At 53.4% G+C, this 24,183-nt stretch overlaps 8 protein-coding genes across 8 annotated transcripts; 4 read left to right on the forward strand and 4 right to left on the reverse strand.

Moving 5' to 3' along the window:
• Window positions 1-988: 988 nt before the first annotated feature.
• On the reverse strand, window positions 989-6,487 carry HMPREF1541_00480 (uncharacterized protein; the record flags this gene model as incomplete). The annotated part of the gene is made up of 1 exon (XM_008712786.1): window positions 989-6,487. The coding sequence occupies one exon, from the start codon at window positions 6,485-6,487 to the stop codon at window positions 989-991; it is 5,499 nt and encodes a 1,832-aa protein (XP_008711008.1).
• A 477-nt stretch (window positions 6,488-6,964) lies between these two features.
• On the reverse strand, window positions 6,965-8,740 carry HMPREF1541_00481 (uncharacterized protein; the record flags this gene model as incomplete). Its single annotated transcript, XM_008712787.1, has 3 exons — window positions 6,965-8,258; window positions 8,306-8,619; window positions 8,666-8,740. 3 exons carry the CDS (start codon window positions 8,738-8,740, stop codon window positions 6,965-6,967), a joined length of 1,683 nt encoding a protein of 560 aa, XP_008711009.1.
• Window positions 8,741-10,283: 1,543 nt separating this feature from the next.
• HMPREF1541_00482 (uncharacterized protein) lies at window positions 10,284-11,814 on the forward strand (the record flags this gene model as incomplete). Its single annotated transcript, XM_008712788.1, has 4 exons — window positions 10,284-10,690; window positions 10,742-10,843; window positions 10,892-11,584; window positions 11,631-11,814. The coding sequence occupies 4 exons, from the start codon at window positions 10,284-10,286 to the stop codon at window positions 11,812-11,814; spliced, it is 1,386 nt and encodes a 461-aa protein (XP_008711010.1).
• Window positions 11,815-12,274: 460 nt separating this feature from the next.
• On the forward strand, window positions 12,275-14,487 carry HMPREF1541_00483 (uncharacterized protein; the record flags this gene model as incomplete). The annotated part of the gene is made up of 2 exons (XM_008712789.1): window positions 12,275-12,651; window positions 12,702-14,487. 2 exons carry the CDS (start codon window positions 12,275-12,277, stop codon window positions 14,485-14,487), a joined length of 2,163 nt encoding a protein of 720 aa, XP_008711011.1.
• Window positions 14,488-14,925: 438 nt separating this feature from the next.
• Window positions 14,926-15,546, reverse strand: HMPREF1541_00484 (molybdenum cofactor biosynthesis protein C; the record flags this gene model as incomplete). Its single annotated transcript, XM_008712790.1, has 1 exon — window positions 14,926-15,546. The coding sequence occupies one exon, from the start codon at window positions 15,544-15,546 to the stop codon at window positions 14,926-14,928; it is 621 nt and encodes a 206-aa protein (XP_008711012.1).
• Window positions 15,547-15,929: 383 nt separating this feature from the next.
• HMPREF1541_00485 (molybdenum cofactor biosynthesis protein A) lies at window positions 15,930-17,282 on the reverse strand (the record flags this gene model as incomplete). The annotated part of the gene is made up of 1 exon (XM_008712791.1): window positions 15,930-17,282. One exon carries the CDS (start codon window positions 17,280-17,282, stop codon window positions 15,930-15,932), a length of 1,353 nt encoding a protein of 450 aa, XP_008711013.1.
• Window positions 17,283-18,450: 1,168 nt separating this feature from the next.
• On the forward strand, window positions 18,451-20,114 carry HMPREF1541_00486 (uncharacterized protein; the record flags this gene model as incomplete). The annotated part of the gene is made up of 2 exons (XM_008712792.1): window positions 18,451-19,306; window positions 19,354-20,114. 2 exons carry the CDS (start codon window positions 18,451-18,453, stop codon window positions 20,112-20,114), a joined length of 1,617 nt encoding a protein of 538 aa, XP_008711014.1.
• A 773-nt stretch (window positions 20,115-20,887) lies between these two features.
• On the forward strand, window positions 20,888-24,022 carry HMPREF1541_00487 (uncharacterized protein; the record flags this gene model as incomplete). The annotated part of the gene is made up of 1 exon (XM_008712793.1): window positions 20,888-24,022. One exon carries the CDS (start codon window positions 20,888-20,890, stop codon window positions 24,020-24,022), a length of 3,135 nt encoding a protein of 1,044 aa, XP_008711015.1.
• Window positions 24,023-24,183: the final 161 nt, after the last annotated feature.

The following is a 24,183-nucleotide window of genomic DNA, read 5'->3' on the forward strand; positions in this document are numbered from 1 at the left end:
TCCCATTCCCTCATTACGCCGGTCGTTTCCATTGAATTCGCCCAACCGCTGTGTCGCCCTCAGCACACAAACGGTAACGGGTATACATTTCAAATGCACGTCTCTTTCCCACACCCAACGACAGAGCACAACTCCACAACGCATGGTCACCCGCATCGTAGAGTCTCCATGGTAGGCAGACTTTGTAGACAGACTTGAATCCGCGTTTTTGCTATCCATACGGACGGCCGCTCGTCACCATCAGAGAGTGGTCGCCTGCAACGGCTTGCGCTCACTCGAGCACGCATGCGTCGCACCGGGGAGTACCAAGGTCAAACAGGCTCGTACGTGGCTCTACGCACGTCCAACTCTGGAGCGGGTTGAAAGGTGTCGTGGCAGGCAGACTTCACCGGTGGTAATAGAGGCTAAGCTTATAACGTTCAAAGGGCCAAGGCAGGCGTCCTTGGAAGGCGAGAGAGAGATACTTCAGCTCCGCGCTCCGGCTCTCACTTCTTCTTCCCAATCATAATTGATCGGACCGGAGTTCAGACATTCGTACACACTAGTAGGATGGTGGCCTTATTAAGGCAACGAACGCCAAGCCCCACCCCTTTCCGCCTCGTAGCCTTGCATCCATCTATCATCAACATGGGGGTGTCCCTGATTCACCGTTCAACCAGCGCCGCTATTTCCATTGAAGACACCGATTCATTCACAGCTTATTTCAGCTCTCTGTTGTCGTAAGTAACAGTGTACATTCCCGCCTTCCAATGATCCGTGCATCTTGATGCAGATGTGACAATCATGCGTTTGTTTGCACATAGTCTAGACATAAATATTGCGCCAGTACCATGTCTGCCACTTCTACGAGTTGGCTACCAAAATCGTAGTGTCTTCTTGCTTCCCCTGCCGTCTGTCTGAACAGCACAGTATCCCGTGGTAGCGCTTATGCTGTTGGTGATCTGGTGTGTAACAACGACCAAAGATACTTCATCTCTGCTATTACACATCAGGTCTCGAATATTTCTTCGCCCAACCTCTCCCTCACGATGCGAACCCACCGTCTGACTTCCTTCTCAACCTCTTCGTCGTCGTCCTCAAGCATTTCACTAACATAAATCATCGTCTCTCCAGATCCGCCCACACCAGCCTTTTCGCCCTCAACCAACCCCTCCCCGCTGACCGTTCCGCTGACGACGTTATTGACCCATTCGTCGCCCACCTCCCCATCCTCTGTCATCGCCATGTGCGTCCTGATGCTCGCAAGCCGCACATGACTCGAATCAGCATGCCGCAATCGGGCGAGGTAGTGATTGAGCGCCAGGTGATGGCTCGGCGATTCTTGCACCGCACTTGCGAAAGAGACAAGCGTGGGTATGACCTGCTCGAAGATCAGCGGTCGCAAACTCTTATGAGACGCGAGGTGCAGCTGCGAAACAAGGTTCTTGGCTAGGGGCTCGAAATGCGATGGCGTGGCGAAGAAAGAGTCGGCGTCATGGGTGAATGCGGCCCGAAGCGCAGCGAGCAGGTTCGCATAAAGTGCCACGCTAGAAGAGTCGGATGGCTGAGATTTGCTGATTTCGGCGAGAGCTTCGTTCGCAGGACCGATCAAATAGGAGGCATAGGAGGTGACAATGGATTTGAGGGTGGTGAAGAAATGAGTGAGGAAGGACGTGAGCGTCGTCTGTCGGTGGAGCTTGGCGACAGGTAGGGTTCCGGGTGACAGGGACAAATCGGATACTTTGGTGGCCCAGTCGACCCAGGAGGTAAATAGAGGACGGAAAGTGACGTCGCTAAGCTTGTATATAAACGCGAGCGTGAGGTTGTTGAGGCTGGCCTCCACCTGACAGATGTCGGAGCTGGAGTAGCTGGAGGACTCAGTCAGGAGCTGGGTCCGACGTAGGTCGAAGGCTTGCAGGATGATGTTGGAGACATTGTCGGCAGATCTGACAACGTCGCCCTTGGCATGATGCTGAACGGCGGTGCCGTACATTGTGAGGATAGGGAGAACGGCTTCGAGGCCGTGCTGAACGACCTCAACCCATGTGCGGAGCATACCGCTAGTCAACGTGTCAATGTCAATTTGCCTCGCAACTTCGTCTAGCATATCATTCATGGTAGTAACGGTGGCGCCTGCAAAAGACGAGGTTGCGGCTAAAGCTGACACCGTCAAAATTCGGTCCAAGTTATCTTCTGATACCATGAACGGAATATTGTGGACAATTGATCCGACCAGTATGAACGCTGCATTGAGAACAGACTCGTCCTCGCCATTCTCGGCGGCACTACGCTCGATGAGCTTGAAAGCATAGTCAAACGCGGAGGGCACGATGGGGACAGCCGCATCGCGCAGGATCTCGAGCATCGAGGCCAAGGTATGTGCGGCAGTAGTGCATATGATGTTGTCATCGGATCCCAAGCCGGCTTCACCAGCGAGAGACGCGGCGGGCGATACTACAGCATCAATATCTCGGCGACCATACTTGGTGCATATGCGGTCGATGCACTCAATGGCCGTAAATTTCAGAGTTTGGTCGTCAGTGGTAGTGACCACGCTCTCAAGCTTGCTGAGATATCCTAATGCAGCTTCGGCCGTTGCCGAGTCTGTACCAGATTTTGATTCCAGCCGACTGGCCAACAATCGCATAGCTTTTGGCTTCAGGTTGGCATCGGTCTGTGGAATCTCGTCAAGTAGAGCTGATAGCGACTCGATCAACTGCTTGATTGACACAAGTTCTAGCAACGCCACTAGACACTGACCGGATGGCATCTGAAGATTGTTGGCATGCTTGCGAACATCCTGTACGCTTTGCAATGTTTGTCTCAAGCATCCTCTGAACTGTTCCGCGAGGGCGCTAGCATCAGGAGTGTCTGTTTTTGAGAGTTTCGACACGCGTGACCTCATGCTTTTGCTGCTGATGAGTTCTTTTGCTGTTGACAGCAGGTTCATTGCCCTCGCCTCTTTATCGACTGCAGGAGTACCTGAGGTTACACCCAGAATAGACTCGGCGATGCGAGGCTGATGGGCATACATATCCTCCGCCAGCGACAATAGCTTACTATACGCTTCCAGATAGACTCGCGGCTCAAAAGCAGCAAATAGAAGGCTTAGGAACTTTTGGAAGGCCCTATCACCTGCTGTCTGGTCCGCAAGCATGGCAACAATGGCGAAGCCGAAATCCTCTGGACCAAGCTGCGTCAGCAAGCGCTGGTAAAGTGATACCTTTCGCTGGTCTGGGATGTGATTGAACGCTACCACGAAGCTCGAAAGCAAGCTTTTCGTGGACTGGAATATGTTTTGGGCATCTTGCCGCCTTAAGGAGGCCACTAAGGGAGGTATGATATCGTCAATTGCCTGATAGACAACGTTGATGGAGAGTTGATCCTCCTGAGCCAGCATCTTGCCGCCCATGAACGTAAAGACGGGCATAATGTGATGTATAACCTTGTCCGGAGCAATTGATGCCAAGGATGCCGACAGCATCAGAGCAGTCGTCTGGACTTGAGGACTTTCCGTCTTTCTGACGCATTCCGCGACAAGATCGGCACGGATATTAGCCCAATCAATGTTCGGTCTGCGAGCGGTCTTTAATTTGTCAACAATGGCTAGCATTGCACCAAGACACAGTGTCAATAAGTATGGAGACTCGGTATGAATGCGGTCTCTGGCTCGTCGAAGGTACAAAAGCGTTTCGACCAGAGAAGGCAGGAGCGCCGGGCGATTTTCAGGCTTGGAGCTATCAATCAACTCCAACGCTAACGAAAGGCGGGAGAGACTTTCTCTGAACGAGGTGGCGATGACAGTTGGTCGTGACACGCCGTGGCTGCTGCTTCTTCTTCGTCTCTTCGGATGAGGTTGGTCTTGCATTTCTTGCGAGTCGGCGATGGCAGAGCTGAGCAACGCCTGCAGGGCCTCTGTAGACAATCGTACCTGCTGCAGCGCAGCCCGGGCAGGCCCGGCGAGCGGTGTCTTATTCGTAAGCGCAAGATCGTAGATTTTGAGGGCGAGGGGCTGTTGTACGTCCTCAGCTAATGTGGTCCAGATCTCAACAATGCGATCGAATATTGAGGTCAAGAATTCGTCGCGAGTCTGGCCCTTCCTCGTTTCGAGGAAATCCAGAACGCGGCTTATGGAATCACGCTCTTTGGATGATATCAGACTGGCCATGCTCTTGTCGATGGTAGCAAGCTGCAGACCTTCTCTAGTAGCCCAAGCTCGGGCTTCGGCTGATCCCAATCTGGCCCACTCGCTCAATATCGGAAGTAGGGCTTCAGACTTTCGGATTGAACCCGCCTTGGAGACACCTGTCAGTATCTTGATCATTCCGGTCTTTACACGCAGAAACGGTGCATGGTTTGCATGACTCGTCAAACAATCGAAAAAAGCTTGTCGTAGACCCTTCTTCAGCTCCATTACACCACCTTTGGACGACTTCAGAGCCTGGTCAACAGTGCCACCTAAGGCGTGCTGCAGAACAAGAGCAATCTGCTCTTCATCTGTGGCAAACTCCTCAATGTTTGGCAAGTACACCTGCTGGAGAACTTCCAAAAGCTGCTTTGAAGTCAACGATGCAAGTTTTGTGGACTGCTGTGGGGTATAAAGCTCCAGAGCTGTTGATGAAGGGGCTCCTTGTGTCTCAGTTGTGGCAGCGTTGTGTATTGCGATAACAATTGCGGCAGCTAGTCTTCTCACTGCAGGAGAAGGATCCGCAAGAAGGACAGACGCATACGGAAGTAGAGCTTGAGCGTTAAGACCTGCTTGAGTGGCAATATCTCGTGCAAGTAATGTGGTAGAATCTGTCCTGGCGTTGGCGGATGATTCGCTAAGGGCGACACGAATGAGAAAGCCTGTGTATTGCGAAGTTTCGGTTTCTGATGAGGGCCGATGCCATAATTCCAACTTGGAGAAGTGCAAGAGAGAGTCTTCGTTTTTGTTGCACAGGCGCAAGACATCAAGCAGCTGGCTGTAAATAGGAGGCGCATCCACAGAGAGAAAGTTAACTTCGTTTGGCAGGGTCGGAGGTAGAGCGGCACTGGCCAGGTCTAGTCCTGATTTGACATGCAAGTCTTGGTCGATGTCCATAACGTTGTTCAGCGCTGGCGCCGGATTAGGCGGAGCAATAGCGGTCTGCAGCAGATCTTCAATTTCGAGACCGTTGTCTCTGCTGACGGAAGCTAGTTGCACAAAAGCAGGGGACATTCGCTCAGACTCCTGAGCTTCCTGAAGCAGTGAGATAAGACGGTAACGGACTGTGCTCTGCGGGGCCTCCCGTGGATCGAGGCGCTGGATTTCGGCCACGATCGCGAGCAGCCACTGAACCATCCCAGCCGTGGACTCGAAAGCAGGGCCTGCATGTAGCAATGTGCGCAGAAATGCAGCCTTTTCGTCAACGTTCTTTTTCTTCATGGTCCTCAACGTGGTTCTGATAACACCTAGGAATAAAGCCTGGGTTGGGTACTGCTGGCTGATGTCGGAAAACAGAGCTTCAAGATCACTAAGCCCCGACAAGAGGGTCAAGACCTTCCGTGGGACGAAGGGATCGGACTTTTGCGATACTAGAACAGCAATCGCAGGCAATGCTTGGGCCGAACCGATAGCAGACTGTGCACACAACTTGCTGATGCCATCCACAAGAGAGTCGATGACACCGTCGTCCAACATGCCAGTATTCGCAAGCACCAGCGCTAACGCGAAGCATGTCAGCGTGAGATCTGGGGAAAAGTGCGTCGTCAAGCCCTCGTCCAAGACGGGTAGAACTTTGTGCAAGACGTCTTCCGTGCGTTGCCTTTGAACTTCCTGGCGTCCGCTCTTTGCCTGGTTCAACCGGCCCGCCACAGCTTCCACGATGAGCCCGCTCCAGAATCGCATGAGCAGGGGATGTGATGTTCCTCTCCGACAAGATGATAACGTATAATTGTTCAAGGCGGAAAAGAATCCTTCGTTGTTTGTGGCAGCATACACAACAGCATGTCTTGGTAGGGTGACTGCATTCTTGTGGTATGGTCTGAGGAATTTCCATTCGTCAACCAGTCGGTCGGGTGATATGAGGCTCAGAACGTTCTGGAATAGAGGATGTTCGTGGTGTGGTAAGGCCGTCAGGAGTAGGCTTCTGATATTATAGACATGGATGCGAAACCGCCTGATCAGCCATTCCAATGCTCGTACTCCGGGGCGGAGCGTAAGCCGTGACCCGAGAGTCTGCAGACAGACTTCAATGACATTGTCTAGATCTTCGTTCTGAGCCTTGTTCAGCTGTTCTCGGTCCTGGTCCTTCGACTGCCGAGAGAAGAGGCTGCGTTCGAAGTCTCGGAATCGAGCGTCGAGCGTGCAAAGTTCTTGGAATGCCTCCAGGCATAACTGGTACAGAGTGTCCCAATCTTGCTTGACCGCAACACTGCGCTCAAAAATCAGAGACTCGGCGTGGGCATTGCGGCGGGCGCGGAGGTCAAGTTCGTTCGTAGATTGGGCGGCGATACTCCGCAGCTGTTGCGCGAAAGTGGTCGCCATAGCCGGCGTTTTTGCTCACGATGAGCGATGGAACAGCCTCTATACTAGGCGAGCCATTAAATGCGCATTCACATGCAGTCCAAACGCCAGACACGAAATGCGAGGGTAAACGAGTGCTGTAGAACGACTGCGGGCAAATACTGCCTGACTTTCTCGAAATTCTAGAGAAAAAGTTTTGCCGCGATTTCTCCGGAGCCGATGAGCTAACCGGTTTTAGATGCCTCGAATTCCGAGTTTCTGAGTTGCACAAAATCCATTCCTTTTAGGACCCCCACGGTTTGCTCGTGATTTCATGGGGTCCAAGGTGTGTCATGTTGAACAGACTGCAGAGGAGTTGCAGGAGCTGAATGCTTGGATACGAGTTCACCTCCTCAGTTCCATCTTCATGAGGAGGAAACCATGCAGTATCCGCGAGCCATGCAGTTATACGATCTATCAGTGAGCGCCATCGCGAAAAACCCAGTCCTCGTGTGTGCCTCATTTCAGCCAAACCTGCTCAAATACTCCAGTGAGGGGCTTTTGTCCCCGTAACTCTTCCATGTATTTCTCGCTTACCGGGCTCACCATGAAGTTCCAGCGTCGGAACCTCGTCAGACCCCAATCAATGCCAAAAAAGTGCGTACGCTGGAACTCCGCAGGCTGCCGCCTACTACTGCCTGTCTTCCATCGGCCTTCGTACACCGTCGGCCCAATGGCTAACGTTTCAAGTGCGGGCTTGCTGCCGCCAACTAACGTGGGAAACACCCAGTCGACAAATTTAGTAGCGTACTCTTTGATGGTGTAGTCGCCGACTTGCGAGAGAGCGTGGTTCTCTGGAAAGTTCCGAATGTGGATCGTCTTCAGGAATGGAAGTGTTGGCAGGCGCGTTTTGCGCAGCCTTACCACCTCATCATCCCAAGGAAAGCCCATGCCGAGCTCGACCAGATTTGGGCAGAGCTGACATATATCGTTTATGGCTTGTTCCCAGAGTTCTTGCGAGTAGCCACCAGAGCCAAAGGGTCGTGACGTGTCCAGGCCTAGATTATCACGAGGCTGGATACGAGACTCGAGGACTAGTGTCTCCAGGGTAGGGCCTTGCTGGCACAAGATGGTTGAAACGCGCTCGAGGACGGATGCATTTTCAAGAAGCAGGGACAAGGTCCGTAGCCCTGTAAAAGAGTCTAGAAAGAGGAGAAGCGCCTCTTTGACTTGGGTAGTAGGCGATTCGCTCCGGAATAGGAAGTCCTTTAATTGCACAATTGGTTGCGGATTCGAAGCCAGTGGAGAGTCCCGAGCGAAGTTGAATGTGTTGGCGAGGCAGTGTAACAGCTGCACACTGCCGGGACACGACTCGAGGGAGATTCGTGTTAGTTCGCAGAAGAAAAGCGCGTCTTCCACCTCGAGTGGAACGAGTGGTGACACATCAACACCGCACAAGTCCAATTGCCTCAAACTGGGCAAAGTGCCCAGAGACATGGATCTGAACAAAGTCGCCGATTGTGGTGCCTGGGCCAGGAAGCCGACCCTAGTCTGAGAATACTGCTGTACCAGCTCTTTCTCTTGGCCTATGCGCAGTCGCTCTAGTGAACTTCTGTTGATGCTGACAAGATTCTCAAGAATGCGCCCATCTTGCATGGAGTGGCATTCCAGTGCCGTCAGTTTGTTCGGGAGGTTGAGGCTCTGACTTGCTAGACAACCAAGGTCATACGCGGCGAGTTCGCGAAGGCTTTGGCAGTGATTAGTAGCCAAGACCCCGAGCACTCGAGAGCTCATGGGAGCGGTGTGGAGGAACCTATCTTTGTAAGCCATCCTGTCAAACATTCATGCAGACACACTTACGAGAGTGCTCGCAGCTGGTTTACTGGAACCCATTCCAAGATGTCTGTGGCGTAGGCCTCGACCGTGCCTGCATCGGATGCGTGCCTGCGATTGTAGATGGGTTTGCTTTGGTCCAGCGATCCATTTCGGATCACCAACTCTTTCATGACATGAACCACGTGTGGCCGTACTGCCAGAAGGGAACCTGTGGTCCATGAGGACGCTTTGTCTTTGGAGATCTCGACGTCGACCCGTGCGTAGAGTCTTCGGAGGCAGACGTCTTCAAGGGCACGACACGTCCGCGACAGGTTGTACAGGTCTCGTTTGCGGTCGATCTGCGGCAGTCAGTACCTGCTCAGCAGAATCATCGAGTTCGCGCACATAGTCGATCATGCCAAAGAGAAGTTCTTGGGGAAGCGCGACCAGCCAACAAGGCTGGCATGGCACATTGTCCATGGTGTTCATCTCGAATAGCCGTTTCATCCACCTCAAGGGTTACGTAGCCTGTTGATACCGAGCGTCTGCCGACTGCGAATTGTTTACACATATAACGTGTATGCGCCTAGTCAGTGCGTCTGCGGTCTATATGTACGTGAGGGTTTCAGAGGAGGTTCTATGCGAGTCCGTGCGAACAAGAAGCCGGAGTGGTTGACATAAGATATATCGCGGTTTGCGGTGCTCAAAATGTGTCAAGGCGCATGAATCACCTCTCCTTTTGCATTCAATCGAGCGTATCCGATAACCCTGGCGTGCTTGGCTTGGGCTTATATACGGTCGGTTTCATGATTGGCAAGACCAGTGCGCTGGGTACGGACGGAGAACCCGAAACTGGAGCGAAGGCTGATAAAGCGGGACGATGAGGGTCGGTCAGCTTATTGGATTAGTCTTGGTCGCATCATCAACGTGGCATGTGGTGAACAAGGGCGGAAAAATGTTGGGACCCTTCACGCCAAAAGGCTTCGTGCCGCCGTTCAAAATAACGGTGTGCTGAGTGGGGGGCGTCATGCTTGCGCTACCGGTGCTTGTGCACCGCTGCCCACGTCGACAACCCAAGATAAGTCCGCGATGTTGAGTTTGTAGTATAGATTTGAGAAATTTTTAAGGCAACTCCCGTCACTTCGGCACATGAAGGTCCTCCGGAACTGAGTTTGTCCCACTTTTAGTCGATCAGTGCATTTAGGCGGCCGAACTTTTAACGGAATAGACCGGCATCTCGCGTACCTGATCTTACACACACACCCGACTGCCAGATCCTTTAAGAAGAGTGGCGACGAGTCTCTTTTCGCCAGTCAGCTGGATTGTCATCTATTGTCGAATCAGTAATCAAATATGATCTGTTGGCCGCACGTCACTCGTAACGAACCTCGCAGACGAACCGGTACGCAGGTTTCTCCGAAGGCCGTATGCCAAGAATGCCAAGTACAGCCTCGCCTTCAGCCTCGCTGAGGTTCATCTCATCTTGCACCACCACAACTCTTGGAAAGGACTGCTCGATGACTTGATCCTGTCATCAACCGCTGGCTCCGCTTCAACGCAGGTGAGCTGCTGATGTACTACCCGCCGCAAGCGTCTCGCACATCGATACTAATACAGGGAACGAGCGACCGCGCGATTCATCCATGCTTCCTCCTCCTGCGTCAACTACATCGCCATTCCTAAACACGTAATCTTCTGTGGCGACGAGCAACTGCCATTGTAACCTGCGAGCGATTTCACTAGCTGAGATGGAGAACTTGACGCAGATGTGGTATCCTTGATAAGGTAGGCACTATTCCTCTCCGTACTTGGCCCCGGTGTACCCGTTTTCGATCGCAATGCCCGAAGCTCAGGCTCAAGATGGCGCAACGGCTTCATGCGCTGGCTCATCAGATAAGGCTGTGCTCAGCCTCGCGAGTGAATGGTTGTAAAGTTGTCACAGCCAGCGTGTGAATAGGCGGGCGTTTTTCGATGTTGATTTTTGTGTCTCACCCCTGTCCCCTCTGAACATATCATGCCAACCATGAGTTCTTCCGACGAAGAGCTGTCCCGGCGCCTGGCAGAAGCCAGCTTGAACAAGTTCAGGAATCAGGACCTGCTGCACCACCAAGTTGGAGAGCGACGTATGAAACCCAGTTATGTTTATTGCGCAGTCATTGCATCATTTCACAAAAACGCCGAGCAAATTGTCAAGCTGAAAACTAACAACTCTTCTGCAGAGACCTCTAAACCTTTCTCGCAGGAGACCTTTAGTCTGTCCACCAAACTTACACCACCTTCCGAAGACTCCGAGGAGGCCCCAACTGCTGGCAGCCTACGCGTGTCTGACCACAAAGACGAGATCTCCAAGCCAGAAGTTCCTGCTCAAACTTGGCGCGCAATCATGCAAGGCAATATGAAGCCTCGCTTACTCTTGATGGGCCAGCGCCGGTAAGTTTTGGTCTCGTCCATCGTGGTACTATTGCTAATCTGATTTTTCAGGAGCGGCAAATCATCCATCACCAACGTCGTCTTCCACAAGCACCCTCCGCAAGAGACGATCTTCATCGAGTCAACCACTCGTATTCTCAAAGAGGTCTTTGAGTAAGTCATTGTCCCCAACGTACGGGGATACCAATCTAAAATCCCTAGATCATTCATGGACTTTCAGATTTGGGACTTCCCTGGCCAACTCGATTACTTCGACCCTGCTTTCGATTCAGGTGAGATCTTCAAGAACATCGGCGCACTTATCTGGGTCATCGATGCGCAAGATGATTACAACGACTCTCTCAACCGATTGGTTGTGACAATCATGAATCTTCAGCAGACCGACTATCGCGAGATCCTCGTCGAAGTCTTCATCCACAAGACAGACGGCCTGCCTGATGAGATGAAAGGCGACGTCTACACCGACATCACCTCCAGAGTCAGCGACGAGCTCGCCGATGCCGGCTACATCAATCCTCGCGTAACCTACCACGTCACCTCGATCTTCGACTCCAGTATCTTTGAAGCTCTCAGCCGTGTGATCCAGAAGCTGATTCCCGAGCTCAACACTCTCCAGAACTTGCTGAACACTCTTGCCGACGCAACTGGAATCGAGAAGGCATATCTCTTCGACATCAACAGCAAGATCTACGTTGCCAGCGATACGCGCCCTGTAGACATGGGCTCATACGATATCTGCTCGGCCATGATCGATTTCGTGCTCGATACCATCGACCTCTTCAACTATCCCAGAAAGAATCCAAAGAAGTTGGGCGCTCAGATGAATGAGGTGGAAGCTTCGACGACATTCTCCCACGATCCCTCCCTTATGGTGATCCTCAAAGAGGTCAACCGGTACGTTGAGTGTTCGCTTGCTTGTGAAGCCACTAATGTTCTGCAGCTATCTCACCCTAGTTGCCCTTATCAAGGAGAAAGATGCCAAGGATAAGAAAGGACTCATCGACTACAATGTTCATATCATGAGCGAGGCGATCAACAAGGTGTTCGGCGTCAAGGAGAAGATCGCGAAGGAAGATGCCCGCACCTCTGCGCAGGAAGAGGCTGAGGCATCGGAGGTGCAGTGAGCGCGTTCCGCAATGAAGACCGCCATACAAAGGGGCTTCGGTTGACGACGAGAGATAACACAGGCAACAAACGACTTTGTTGCAAGGACGTTAAATACTACTCCGCCCGCGTCTGCGTGGCATCATCGAAAAGTGAAAGTCCAGCGGTAGTCTTCAATGCTTTTGGTGACTCTCGCGACTGAAGATGCCTTTGCTCTTCGAGCGCGGCTAAGGTTCAGGCTACAGTGAGCTGCCCCCCACGATTGTCATCGGCCTATCTCGACCTGGCGTTGTTTAACGTAGTGACAAAGCCACAACCTCATGCTCATTGTTGCTTCGTTGTCCCTTTATCACAACCTCTCTCACGAATCGCAGCATCGTTGAAATTACCTCGGTGATCCTGCCGCTGCTGTCCAAAACAGCAAATCGTGATGTGCCAAGAAATCGCGTGCCACGCCTTGCACCAAGACCTTCGCCCGGAATGGCCACCAGAACTACATCTTCCATGACAGAGCGCTTCGAAGTTGAAGCAGAATCCCAAATTCCACTCGTCGACGATATAGTCGACCTCAACACTACAAGTCACGGCCTCCCGGAAAGTGCACCTGGCCAATCCTCTGATCGAAAGAGCGAAAATTCTCCAAGGCTTGCTCATCAGCGGGTCCAGTTCATCAAGCTCTCATCAATCGCCAGAACAGTTAGAGGATATCCTGGAGCGACTCCTCCTTTTCTTCCCGCAGCACCGTCGCTGCTGAGGGTCGCAGCGAGCGAAACCGAGGGCAACGAGCTTCTTGCTCCGCCACGCGAGCCCTCGCCTTTGCGACAGGTAGCCTTGTCAAACTACGCGAGCGCGCCCAGGTATGAGTCATCCATAACTTCATATCATCATAATTGACAACAGATTTCAGATCTAAAATGCCACACGCTGTCAGCATGCCACAGTCGGGCTTTCAGGCCCTAGTCTTGTGTGGCCCGGGCATCGGCCTGAACACATTCACGAGCGTGCCTAAGGAATTCCCCAAGGCCTTGGTTGAAGTTGCAAACCGGCCGATGGTCTGGTATGTCCTTGACTGGTGCTATCGCATGGGGGTTACGGACATCACTCTCGTCACACCACCGGAATCAAAGGAGACGCTTGCGGCTGCACTGGCACAGAATCCACACCTAACCTCGCTACCGTCACCAAGCCCAGATTTGATTGCACCCGCGGATCTTGAGTACGAAACTGCAACAGCAGAACTGCTCCGTTTGCCAGAAGTTCAGAAAGCCATTAACTCCGACTTCGTTCTTCTTCCTTGTGACCTCATCTGCGAGGTTTCAGGAGAAACATTTCTCGACACCTACATTTCTTCCCTGGGCGGCCTTGGAGGCGTTGGTATATCCTCTTCAGAATATGGATCCCAACGGCCGCCCATCGCCGGCATGGGTGGCGAATCCAGTGGTCGGCGTGGGGGCTTGTCTGTTTGGTACAACACCGCCAACCGCGAGGAAAGCGTGAAGAAAGAGGAATGCGACTTCATGTGCACCGCCAAGCTACCTTCGGTCAACACTTCACCTATGGCCACTCTCAAATCCAACAATACGGGCACGCTTCGAAAATTAGTATGGACGACTCCGATGTCCGAGATCAAAGAACAGACTGCCGATGACAAGGCACTTCGAATCCGCTCCTCACTCCTCCGCAAGCACGGCAATGTTAAATGCCTGACCCAGTATCGCGACGCTCACATCTATTTCTTGCCTTATTGGGTGAAGGAGTTCGCCGCTCGTAATGAAGAGTTCGAATCCGTCTCAGAAGATCTCATTGGTACTTGGGCAAAAGCCGAGTGGCGCAAACCCGACTTTCGTGCACGATTCAGCACTGCTCAGATTTTCATCAAGCCTCCACAAGATACCGAGACTGTTGAGCCCTCTATCGAGGACGAGATCGATCTTCTCTCATTCTCCTCCACACAGAGTCCTGTGCAGCGGCCTACCACGCCACCACATCAGAGACACGAGGTCAGACTCGCCACCCGCGTACATGCCAATCCAGAGGACTCCATCCTCAGTGACCCCTCTAACGCTCCTTCGGACGCCTCCACTACGTCGAACCCCCCGATGCCTCCTATTGGAGCCTACATCCTGCCCTCTGCCCCTACCGTACCGCTTGTCCGTCGCATCGATACCACGCCGCTCCTGCTATCTGTCAATCTCCTCCTCGCCAAAACCCCATCCACTGATGACGGTGCAAGATCTGGCGTTACAACGTCTTCGCCTTTCGCGCACTTCGCCAAGGTGGCGGCAACGGCAACGATCGCTGCACAGGTGACGATCAGCAAATCTGATAGCCTTGTGGGTGACAACACGAGCATCGCAACCCGATGTGTAGTGAAGAACAGTGTCATTGGCGCAAACGTCAGTGTGGGCAGCAAGACGCGGATCATTGGTAGCGTGGTCATGGATGGCGCAGTGATTGGTGAAGGCGTGGAGCTGAATGGAACGGTGGTCGGGAAGCGTGCGAAGGTGGGCGATAAGAGTAAGTTAACTGGGTGCGAGGTGCAGGATGGAAATGCGCTAGGGGAGGGAGTCGAGGGCAAGAACGAGACGTTCTTAGTGGGTGGGCTGGAGGATGATGATGATGTTGATGATGATGACTACGTGAACGAGATCGAGGATGGTGAGCAAGGAGGAGAGGGAATCAGTCTGATTTGATTCAACTTGAACAATCGAGCCAGGTATTATCTAACTTTGACAACAGTATAGATCAAGGAGAGCCTTCGGTTTCGTCGCAGACGGTGGTTTTGGGTAGATGGCGACAAAGACCTGGACAACCATACTAGAATCGTCGTTCGCTCGACACACATTACGACCACGTTCTCCGGCATTTAGATACTGTCGCCCTTCCATTTTGCTTCTTGATTCTTCTTCCTTCGTCATTGGAACTCCTGTTATCGGAAAAGAGCATTCTACTCAGGGCCCAGTACGCGCTGCTTCTGACGGCGCACACACACACACACACTCTCTCTCTCGCCCCTACATTCGCACATGACCCATATCTCCTCCCTCTCGGAACCTTCTTCCCATGGCCCCCCCCGTCAAAGATCCACCAGAACCCTCCCCATCTCACCTTCTTCACTTTAGCACCCAACCTCACGACTCCTTCACGACCTCCTGCGCCTCCTCATCCCACCTCCACCCTCCACTCTTCCCACCCCGTTTCGCAACCACGCGCCCCTCCCCCAAGCACATGCCCTTATCCACCCCCTTGAGCATATCATACAGCGCCAGCCCCGCCACCTGCGCCGCCGTCAGCGCCTCCATCTCCACGCCCGTCTTGCCCTCGCAGTCGACCCGAGCCGTGATGCGCGCGCCGCCAGACTCCCTTGGCGTCGTGTTCGTCGACTTCACATCCGCTGCTGCTGAGCTTGATGACTCGGCGGGCGCCAGAACTTCAATGCCCACATTCACGTAGGTGATCTGCAGCGAAGGGTGCGCGAGGGGGATGAGCGTCGAGGTGAGCTTGGCGGCTTGGATGCCGGCGATGCGCGCGACGGCCAGGGCGTCGCCTTTGTGCAGGGTGGCGCTCGTGAGGGCTGCGTGCGTGGTGGGCGAGGAGAAGCTGAGGGTGCAGGTTGCGGTGGCGGAGCGGGCGGTGGGGGCTTTGTGGGTTATGGAGACCATGTGTGCTTCGCCTTGGGAGTTGAGGTGGGTAAGTGATGGTGGAGATGGGGTGGAGGAAGGAAAGGGGCTGGTTGAGGCTGTTGAAGACATGGTTGCGGGTGGTTTGGTTGGGGTTTCTGAATAGATTTCGTTGGAGTGTCTGGAGGTCGTTGAGAATGATGCAGTTTGTAAATGGTTCGGTAGGCGCGCTCTGAGTAGGTGCAAAGGTATGTCTGATATGGCAGATGCTCGCAACAGGGGAGACGGGGAGGCTAGACGTAATGGGGTGGGCCGCGACGAGCGTGCGGAAGTGTGCTCTACGACACCATGAACAATCAGTAGAGGCCAACGAAATCGGGCGAAGAAGGATATGCGAGGTGTCCGGTAAGCCTGTCATGTCCATATCCCGCATTATATCTATATTTTTGTCTTCGTGTCGCCGTAATGCTCCGCCAAATGTAGTGGTATGGGCGACTGGGTATAGAGGAATATGTTCACCCACCAATCAAAATCATAGGCCTGTTTTCCATATGTTCGAGCTCACCCATGCCAGCGTGTTTCTCTTTCTTCCTCTTGACCGCCATGCCGATGACGTCGAGTAGTTTCGCTTCACGCCGCGAGACGCCAAGAGCGCCTGTGCTGCTGGACAGACCTTGCCGTCGGTCCATTTCAACCTGCTTGATCGCCTCCATGGCTTCTTGATCAATCGGTTCGCCGTTGTTAGATTCGCGGAGGATATCACGCAATGAGACTTCAGCATTGCCAAAGAGGCAGACTTTGAGGTTGCCGTCGCTAGTTATGCGCAGACGGTTGCAGGTGCCACAGAAATTATCCGTCATACTCGTGATGAAGCCGATGCGACCAACAAAACCAGGAACTTTGTACGTCTTGCTTGTGTCGTTTGGGTGGCCCGTGGCTTTACCCACGGATGGATACTTCTCCCGGATAATGGCAAGCATTTCCTGATAGGGGAGCATCTTTCTCTCCGACCACTTATTTCCGTCAAAGGGCATATACTCGATGAAGCGCACTTCAAGGTCTTGCTCTTTGCCCATTTCAACAAAGGGGATGATCTCGCGCTCGTTGATCCCACGCATAACGACGCAATTGATCTTGAGCTTGATCCCAGCGCCCATCTTGTTCATCTCAAGAATGCGGTTCATGGATTTCATCACAGCGCTATGGCCATTTCGCCGGGTCATGATTGCAAATAGTCCTTCAGACAAAGTATCCAAGCTGAGGTTCACAGCCGTCAGGCCGGAATCCACCATCGCATCCAGCTTACGGTATAAGGAGATGCCGTTGGTGGTCAGACATAGCTCTTTGAGTCCGTTGTTTCTCAACTGACCAATCTGCTGCATCAGATTCACGATGTCTTTTCTCACCGTAGGCTCTCCGCCAGTCAGGCGAATCTTATCCACGCCTTGGTCAACGAAGACGGAGGACAGGTATACGATTTCAGGAGTGGTCAAAAGATGGGCCGGTGGCGAGAGCTGAACGCCCTCCTCGGGCATGCAGTAGGTGCATCGTAGATTGCAGCGCTCCGTCACAGATATGCGCAGGTAATTATGCTCGCGAGCATAGTTATCTGTGAGAAAGGAAGAGAACTGCCGAGGCTCAGGTTCGTTGCGCAGCCTCTGGAGGCGGGTGGGCGGCGCTCGAGGTTGATCGCCTGGGACAGTGTGAGGCTGCCACCGTGGAGGAGGTTCCGTAACTTCGGTCTGGCGTACTTCAGCAGCGGTGGAGAGGAGTCGCCGATGACATCGGAAGGCTTTGCCACCGCGGAAGCATGGTCGAGTCTGCCGTATGAAGGACGATATCATCTGCTGGACGGTAGCCTCAGACATGTCGAGGAGTAATTCGTAGGGACTTGTGGGGCAGCATGCAGCAGAGAAAGCATTATCCAGAGTCCAGCATCTTAAAAATTGTCCCTCTCTACGCGCGAGGGTCGCGCGAGTAGGTGATTATTCACATCGCAGAACCCCGCCGCGGAGACCTCCTCTGACGGTATTCCCCCAAAGACTGTCCTACCTAACTAACACAATAAGGCAGCCAATGAAAATTCACGTGACTTCATCGGCGATTCCTTTCACCGTTCCAGGATGCCGAGCATGCTGGAAGTGCATCGCTGCGCTGCGCCACACGGAGGCTCGGAGCCTCGCTCGAGTTCGCTCTCGCTACTCAGTTTCTCGCTTCGCTTACGGCCGACCAATGTATGGATATGTAGAAACACAGCCGCGGGGCATACCGCGGGTGGAGGACCACTGGCTGTGCAGCGGATGCTGGCAGAAAGTGCGAGTGTTACTTGTACAGACACCGCCAATGGACAGCGGCTTTTTGGTCGGAGCCTGCCTGCGACTGCCCATTATTTTCAGAGACAGTGACTGTTTCGGAAGGCGCGGCAGTTCCTGGCCCCTGCCCATCTCACTCGTTATCGTTGCGCCAAATCATTCTAACAAACTTTGTAGCATGCTTTACAGCATACTCATGCTCCATCAAGGGGTATTGCTCAGAAGGCAAAAGATTGTGTCGCTTCACGAGCCCTGACGGGCAAACAGTGAGTTCTTGCGGTCAACACCCTCAGTACCAAGATAGGATGACGAAGTGCAAGAGTCGACCAAGGCATCCAAGATCCTTGGAAGTCCTTGAAAAGGTGGGGCGTTCACGACCAATCAGCTGTGTGACTTCCATTTGAGAAGCCTGAAGTGATTCCTGAATCAAGCTGCGCCTCAACCCCCCCGACTGCCCCGGGCCACTTCTCCTACCTGCGCGCCGTCTGGTTTCACCCTTCTCTTCCAACATCTGCCGTTTCGTGCTCTCGATTCCCTTTCAATCACTAACTAACGTTCGCTTTTCCATCTTCCTCGACACGCGTCCTTTGACATAGCTCTACTACCAATTCTTGTGTGCCTCTGTTGAGTTGAATTCACGATCAGAGAGCTGACGACGCCTATCCGACACCCGGCCTAAAAATAGGCAGCACTCAATACGCCCTCCTACCAAGTACCCTCGATCATGTCCCATCTCAATACCAACTTCGAGTCGGACATGGACTCATTCCTCAATATTCCTCAAGAGGACTTCACACCCGCCTCTACATCGCCCAACAACCAGGTATCCCAGTTGGCCTCGCAGTCGTCCCACTTCGCGAGCAGCAACCAAACCTTCTCCGGGCCCAGCTTCCAGTACGATGCGTACCGCCAACAGACTGGTCTGCCTGCGGGAGGTCTAGCCAATACCTTTGCCGTCAACCAGACCGCTGGACTGCAACATTGGGATGGCCAGGGCAGCTTTGTCATGCCCTCCGAGTCCATCAACTTGCCCCTGAGTAAGATCGAGGACTTTGACTTCGCCCGTATGGAGGACATCGATTTTGATGCCGATTCTCCTACCCTTTTCAATGGTGCTCAAGGACAATTTGTCAGTCCTACAACTCTTGTCTCCAGCGGCTCGAGTTCCTCGTCTATGCAACGCATCTATCCTGGCATGCATAGCCAGGCCGCCCAAGCCAAGGCCCAACAGGCCAAGCAACAGCAAGAGATGATCCGCCAACAGCAGCAGCAGCAAGCCGCTCGTCCTCTGCCTGCTGGCCAGAAGCCTCTGCCGAAGGGTCAGCCCACTAAGGACCCCCGTGTGGAGGAAAGCATCTCTCGCATCCTGAATCAAATGAGGCAGAAGAGCACTGACACCAAGGAGGAGGATTCCCCTAGTCCCAACGTCTCCAACATGCCCCGCTCTAAGAAGGATGAGGAGGACATGGACGAAGATGAGCGTCTCCTGGCCAGTGAAGAGGGCAAGAAGCTGTCCAGCAAGGAGCGCCGTCAACTCCGCAACAAGGTTTCTGCTCGTGCCTTCCGATCTCGCAGAAAGGGTACGTATTCCACATTCTTACTTTGGCCGCCACTGATCATTTCATAGAATACATTGGCCAGCTTGAAGGTGAACTTGCTGCGAAAGTTGAAGAAGGCGCTGTACTCCGTACCGAGAACCAGCAGCTACGCGAGGAGAACAACAGGCTCACGGATCTCACTCGCATGCTTCTGTCCTCCCAGGCTTTCTCCGGTTTCTTGCAAGAGCTAAGCCAATCTGGCATCCCACCCCCTGTACAGCAACGACCTACTCAGCAGCCCACCCCTCAGGAGCGTCCACAATCGCAGGCCCAGCGCAAGGATGTCAATCCCCACCAAGCTGCTCGTCAAGTCCAATCTCAGCAACCTCAGATTGGCATGGCTTTGATGCCCGAAACCAACATTGACCTCTCTTTGTTCGACACTCCCTCTTGGAACTCCGGTATCAACGCCAATGACTTCCAAGTTTTCGCGGTCACTGAGCTTCCCGAAGGCCCAACTCTAGATCTGAGCGTGGCCACCGAGAAATCCAACTCCCCAAGCGGCGGCTTCGATGATACGAAGCTTCAGCCCTGCCTTCCTGAGTTGCCGCCTTTTGCCGAATCGCTTCCTACCTTCCAGCAAGAAGCTAAGGTCGATGCTCCAACGGTCCCGGTCTGCGCTGTACCTGCCGCCGATTCGTTTGCGACTACCGCTTCGATGACCACGGCTGGGTGCTCTCTCCGAAAGTCTACACTAGGTCCCGCCACACCATCACGATCCCTTGAAGCGCTGTGTTCGGACCTAGAAGAGTCGTGCAAGCGCCTCGCTTCGCTATTGCCGCGAGATTGATGACCTTATGAAATCTGGCGTTGATGGTTTGCAAATGATCCAATGTTGTGGCAGGCAGGCCATTTTGTGTATAGATAGCTCGAGCTAGCTTCGCAATGACAAGCTCAAAAACTTGAACTGTATTCCCTGTTTCGTTGAATCATTCAGCTCCTTCGTAGAGGTTGATTTTAAGTGCTTGTGTGATCAGCCTACGAGACCCGTAGGTCGCAAAGTGACGTAGCGCGCAACGAAGACCGCGGCCTTTTTTTTGGCGGTGTCCGATGTGAATCGTCGTTCACAAGACATCAGCCCTTCATCAGTCTGACCGTCCTACCACGTCGTTCTTTACTTCAAGTGATAGTCACAGCGTACCTGCGTGTACGATCTCTTGGGACCTCGGCGCGCTGGCTTTCTCGTTACCATTTAAATTGTATAAGTCCCCTGCACTTCCTACAATCCTGCGCGGGCGCGGCCGAATTCGCCTTCGAAGAGGGGCCACATGTCCGAGATCAGTGGATTGCTCAAATCTCATTAGCTCTACCCGCTCACTACCTGTCGCTTTCTCCCGGACATTCACAGTACGCTCTTCAGCTCACGAAACCCATCGCCATGAGCAAGACGTTAGACCGCAGAAAGTTAAGAGTCATCAACAGATTCGCAATTCGGACATAGAGTCTAAGAGACGATTTGGGAGTAGATCAGTGGAAAAGTCGTTGGCTACGAGACTCTACGAAGTCATCTTTACCGGGCGGTCTTTGCTCTGGCGATACGGACGGACTATGGAACAGCCAAAGATGACGGGTACCGAGCGACAGAGCTACGGCATCCAAATCTTGACGGCTCCGACAGCTGATACACCAGGCACATCTGTTGCGTTAACGTTCGGCCGGAAGAGGTATCTGTTTGGCCATCTAAGTGAGGGCACTCAAAGATCTTTAATTCAACGGAGCTACGGGATGCGCAAGTTGAGAAATATCTTCTTGACCGGTATCACAAACTGGCAAACCAATGGCGGCCTGTTGGGTTTCATTCTGACCATCGCTGATGTTCAAGCTGGTGAGCGCGAGACAGATGATTCGGATCGACGACCTCCCATCCACATCCACAGCGGACCCAAGCTACTCCATACACTAGCTGCCGCAAGAAGATTCATTTTTCGAACGGGCATGCCTCTCACAATTACAGAGAGTACATGTGAGGCATCTGCATGGCCTTCCGAGCCATCATACACGGACGAAAATATCCGTGTATGGAGCATACCAGTCAAGAATGCCAGTTCCGACTCTGCGAATGTCTCAACTCCAGTCACCAACCCGGAAGTGCAACGGGAACAGGACATGCGGGCTAAGATTGTCCGAGACATGTTCGACTCCGAATGGCGACGGGACAGGCTTATTGAGACTCCATTCAAAGATGTAAAAATGCCAGCGATGGTCTTCATTCGCGACCCCGAGACCAAGGAGTTAAAAGGAACGCACTGCCCAACCCACGAAAGCGCGTCACATATTCAGCCCAGCCAAATCGTGCTTGTACGAAACCCCTGGCCAGCGTCCTTGGTGGGGAGCCTTCCTCCTGCTTCAGGTCTTGCCACTGATGTATCTATGTCATATGTCGTCCGCGGTCATCAGCAGCGAGGCACTTTTGACCCGAAGAAGGCAATCGCACTAGGTGCCAAACCCGGCCCTATATTCAGCGAGCTGACTGCCGGACGGTCTATAACACTTGAGAATGGCAACATAGTGACTCCTGAGATGGTGCTTGGTCCACAGCGGATAAGCAAAGGCATTGCCGTCTTTGATCTCCCATCTCCTGAGCATTTTTCATATTTCAAGAATCTCTTGTCGGAGGCTCCGCCATCAAGTCTAGACGACATTGCCACTGTTGTTTGGATACTTGGTCCGGGCGTGGCTGCAACCGAAGAATTCAAGAATCTGTTGAAGTCGCTCGACAAACTGCAACACATTGTTAGTGACGCCGACACCGCCCCAAACAAGCTATCGTTCGAATCTGCGGCCCTAGCGACTACCAGGTTAGCGAAGATCAATCCCATCAATTTCTCCGTGCCGGTACATAGCAAGGACCAGTACTTGGACCAGTCAAGACGCTTTGTATCGTCTGGTGTTAACGTTCTGCCCGTCCAGCCTGGACTGAAGATCAATTTGGAACCCAAGTACGCAATTGTCAGTGACGAAGTCCCGGAGCTGGACCTTGACAAACTGGAGACGTTGGAACTTCCTGAGAGTATTGTGAAAATGCAACAACCTCCGCGATCCTCTGACCTGCCGCCTGGAGATGCCCTAACAGAGCCGGAGCTCATCACTCTAGGGACAGGGTCAGCCATGCCGTCGAAATACCGCAACGTCTCCGCAACTTTGGTGCGCTTGCCACATAAGCAAGGCAATTTCTTGCTAGACTGTGGCGAGAATACGCTCGGACAACTTCGACGGACATTCCCAGCAGATGAACTGCAAGAGGTTCTACGAAATCTGCAAGGGATATGGATCTCCCACCTTCACGCAGATCATCACCTGGGGACAATCAGTGTTCTCCAGGCACGAGCCAAAGCTTTTGATGCTCTTGGTCCGGAAGGCCGGACGGCGGACCGGACAATCTATCTAATGTCCGAGCAAAACATGATCGACTTTGTGCGCGAGTATTCTTCCGTTGAGCCCTCGCTGCTCTCATCTTCCGGCTATGTTCCTCTAGTCTGCACCCCTCAAGAGGGCCCTACCCTTGATTCACAACCTTTCGACCTCGCGGCGTCTTCGTCCTCGTTGCAGCGCATCGAAACCGTTAAAGTCTCCCATTGTGCAGGCGCCCAAGCTGTGAGCCTCACTTTCAAGTCAGGCTTCAAGGTCTCCTACTCGGGCGACTGTCGGCCGTCTTACAACTTCTGTCGCGTCGGACTCGATTCCGACGTGCTGATTCACGAGGCCACATTTGACGACGAAATGCAAGGCGACGCCATCGCGAAAAAACACTCTACGACCGCAGAAGCGCTGGGCATAGCCGTGAAGATGCGAGCCAAGAACGTCCTGCTGACGCACTTCAGCCAGCGGTATAGCAAAATCCCGAATCTCAGCAACGTCAAAGCTGCAGACGAGATTCAGTACGAGGAGGGCAACGCCAGCCAGGACGCCGAGCCCATTGAGGGTGTTGACGGTGCTCCTTCAGTCGACGAGGCCTCACGGCCAGCTGCAAGGGCCAAGAAGCCCGCCCCATTGCTCCGCTCACTGGCTTCCAACCTCCCCATCGCCATAGCGTTCGACTTCATGCGCATCAAAGTGAGCGAGATCGCGGCCGCGAAGCAATACTACCCGGCCATCCAAGTCATGTTCGAGCTGCACGAAGCGCTCAATGAGGAGCGCCGGGAAGAGGCGCGAAAGGCACAAGAGAGCGTGGCCAAGACCAAGACGGCCAAGAAACAGGGCTGGCAGCTGGAGAAGGAGAAGGGAACGGGCAAGAAAGCCAAGAAGGGCGAGAAGAAGGAAGAAGGTGGGATGCCGACCAAGGCGAACGGTGAGCGGCCCTCTTCTTTCCGTCCTGGTCGCAATGGGCCAATTGTTGAGACAACGCAGAAGAATCCTCAGACGCCCTCTCACAAGCGAACGGTAGCATCGTCGCAGGGCAGTAGAGATGCCTCGCCCTCGTCCTCACCGCCGGCTGCTGTTACGACCATGAGCAAGCGTGCGCTGAAGAAGGCGGCCAAGAGGGCCGCGACAGAGCAGATTCTGGGGGATTTTGCGAAGAAGCGCAAAGCCACTGCTACTACTGCTGCTGCCGCCGCCGCCGCCGCCGCCGCCGCTGGTGATGCTGGTGCCGCTGGTGATGCGAATGGAGAGCCGAGCTCGGGTTCGGGAACGGCTGCGTCGCTGGACGCGCCCGGCAACAAGGGGCGTGGCGAGTCAGGTCCCCAAAGGACTCTATAGAGCATTTGACTCCGACTCCAGTTCCCGAGAATTACCAGGTGCCGAGTTGCTGCTGCTATGGTAGCATATAGAGAGGAGGAGAGGAAAGGGAGAATTCGCTAGAAAAATAGATCGTCACCTCTTCCCCATTCAGCCATCTCTATCTACCCTGCGTATTTGTG

This window comes from Cyphellophora europaea (assembly GCF_000365145.1).
Source record: "Cyphellophora europaea CBS 101466 unplaced genomic scaffold supercont1.1, whole genome shotgun sequence".
Taxonomy (NCBI): domain Eukaryota; kingdom Fungi; phylum Ascomycota; class Eurotiomycetes; order Chaetothyriales; family Cyphellophoraceae; genus Cyphellophora; species Cyphellophora europaea.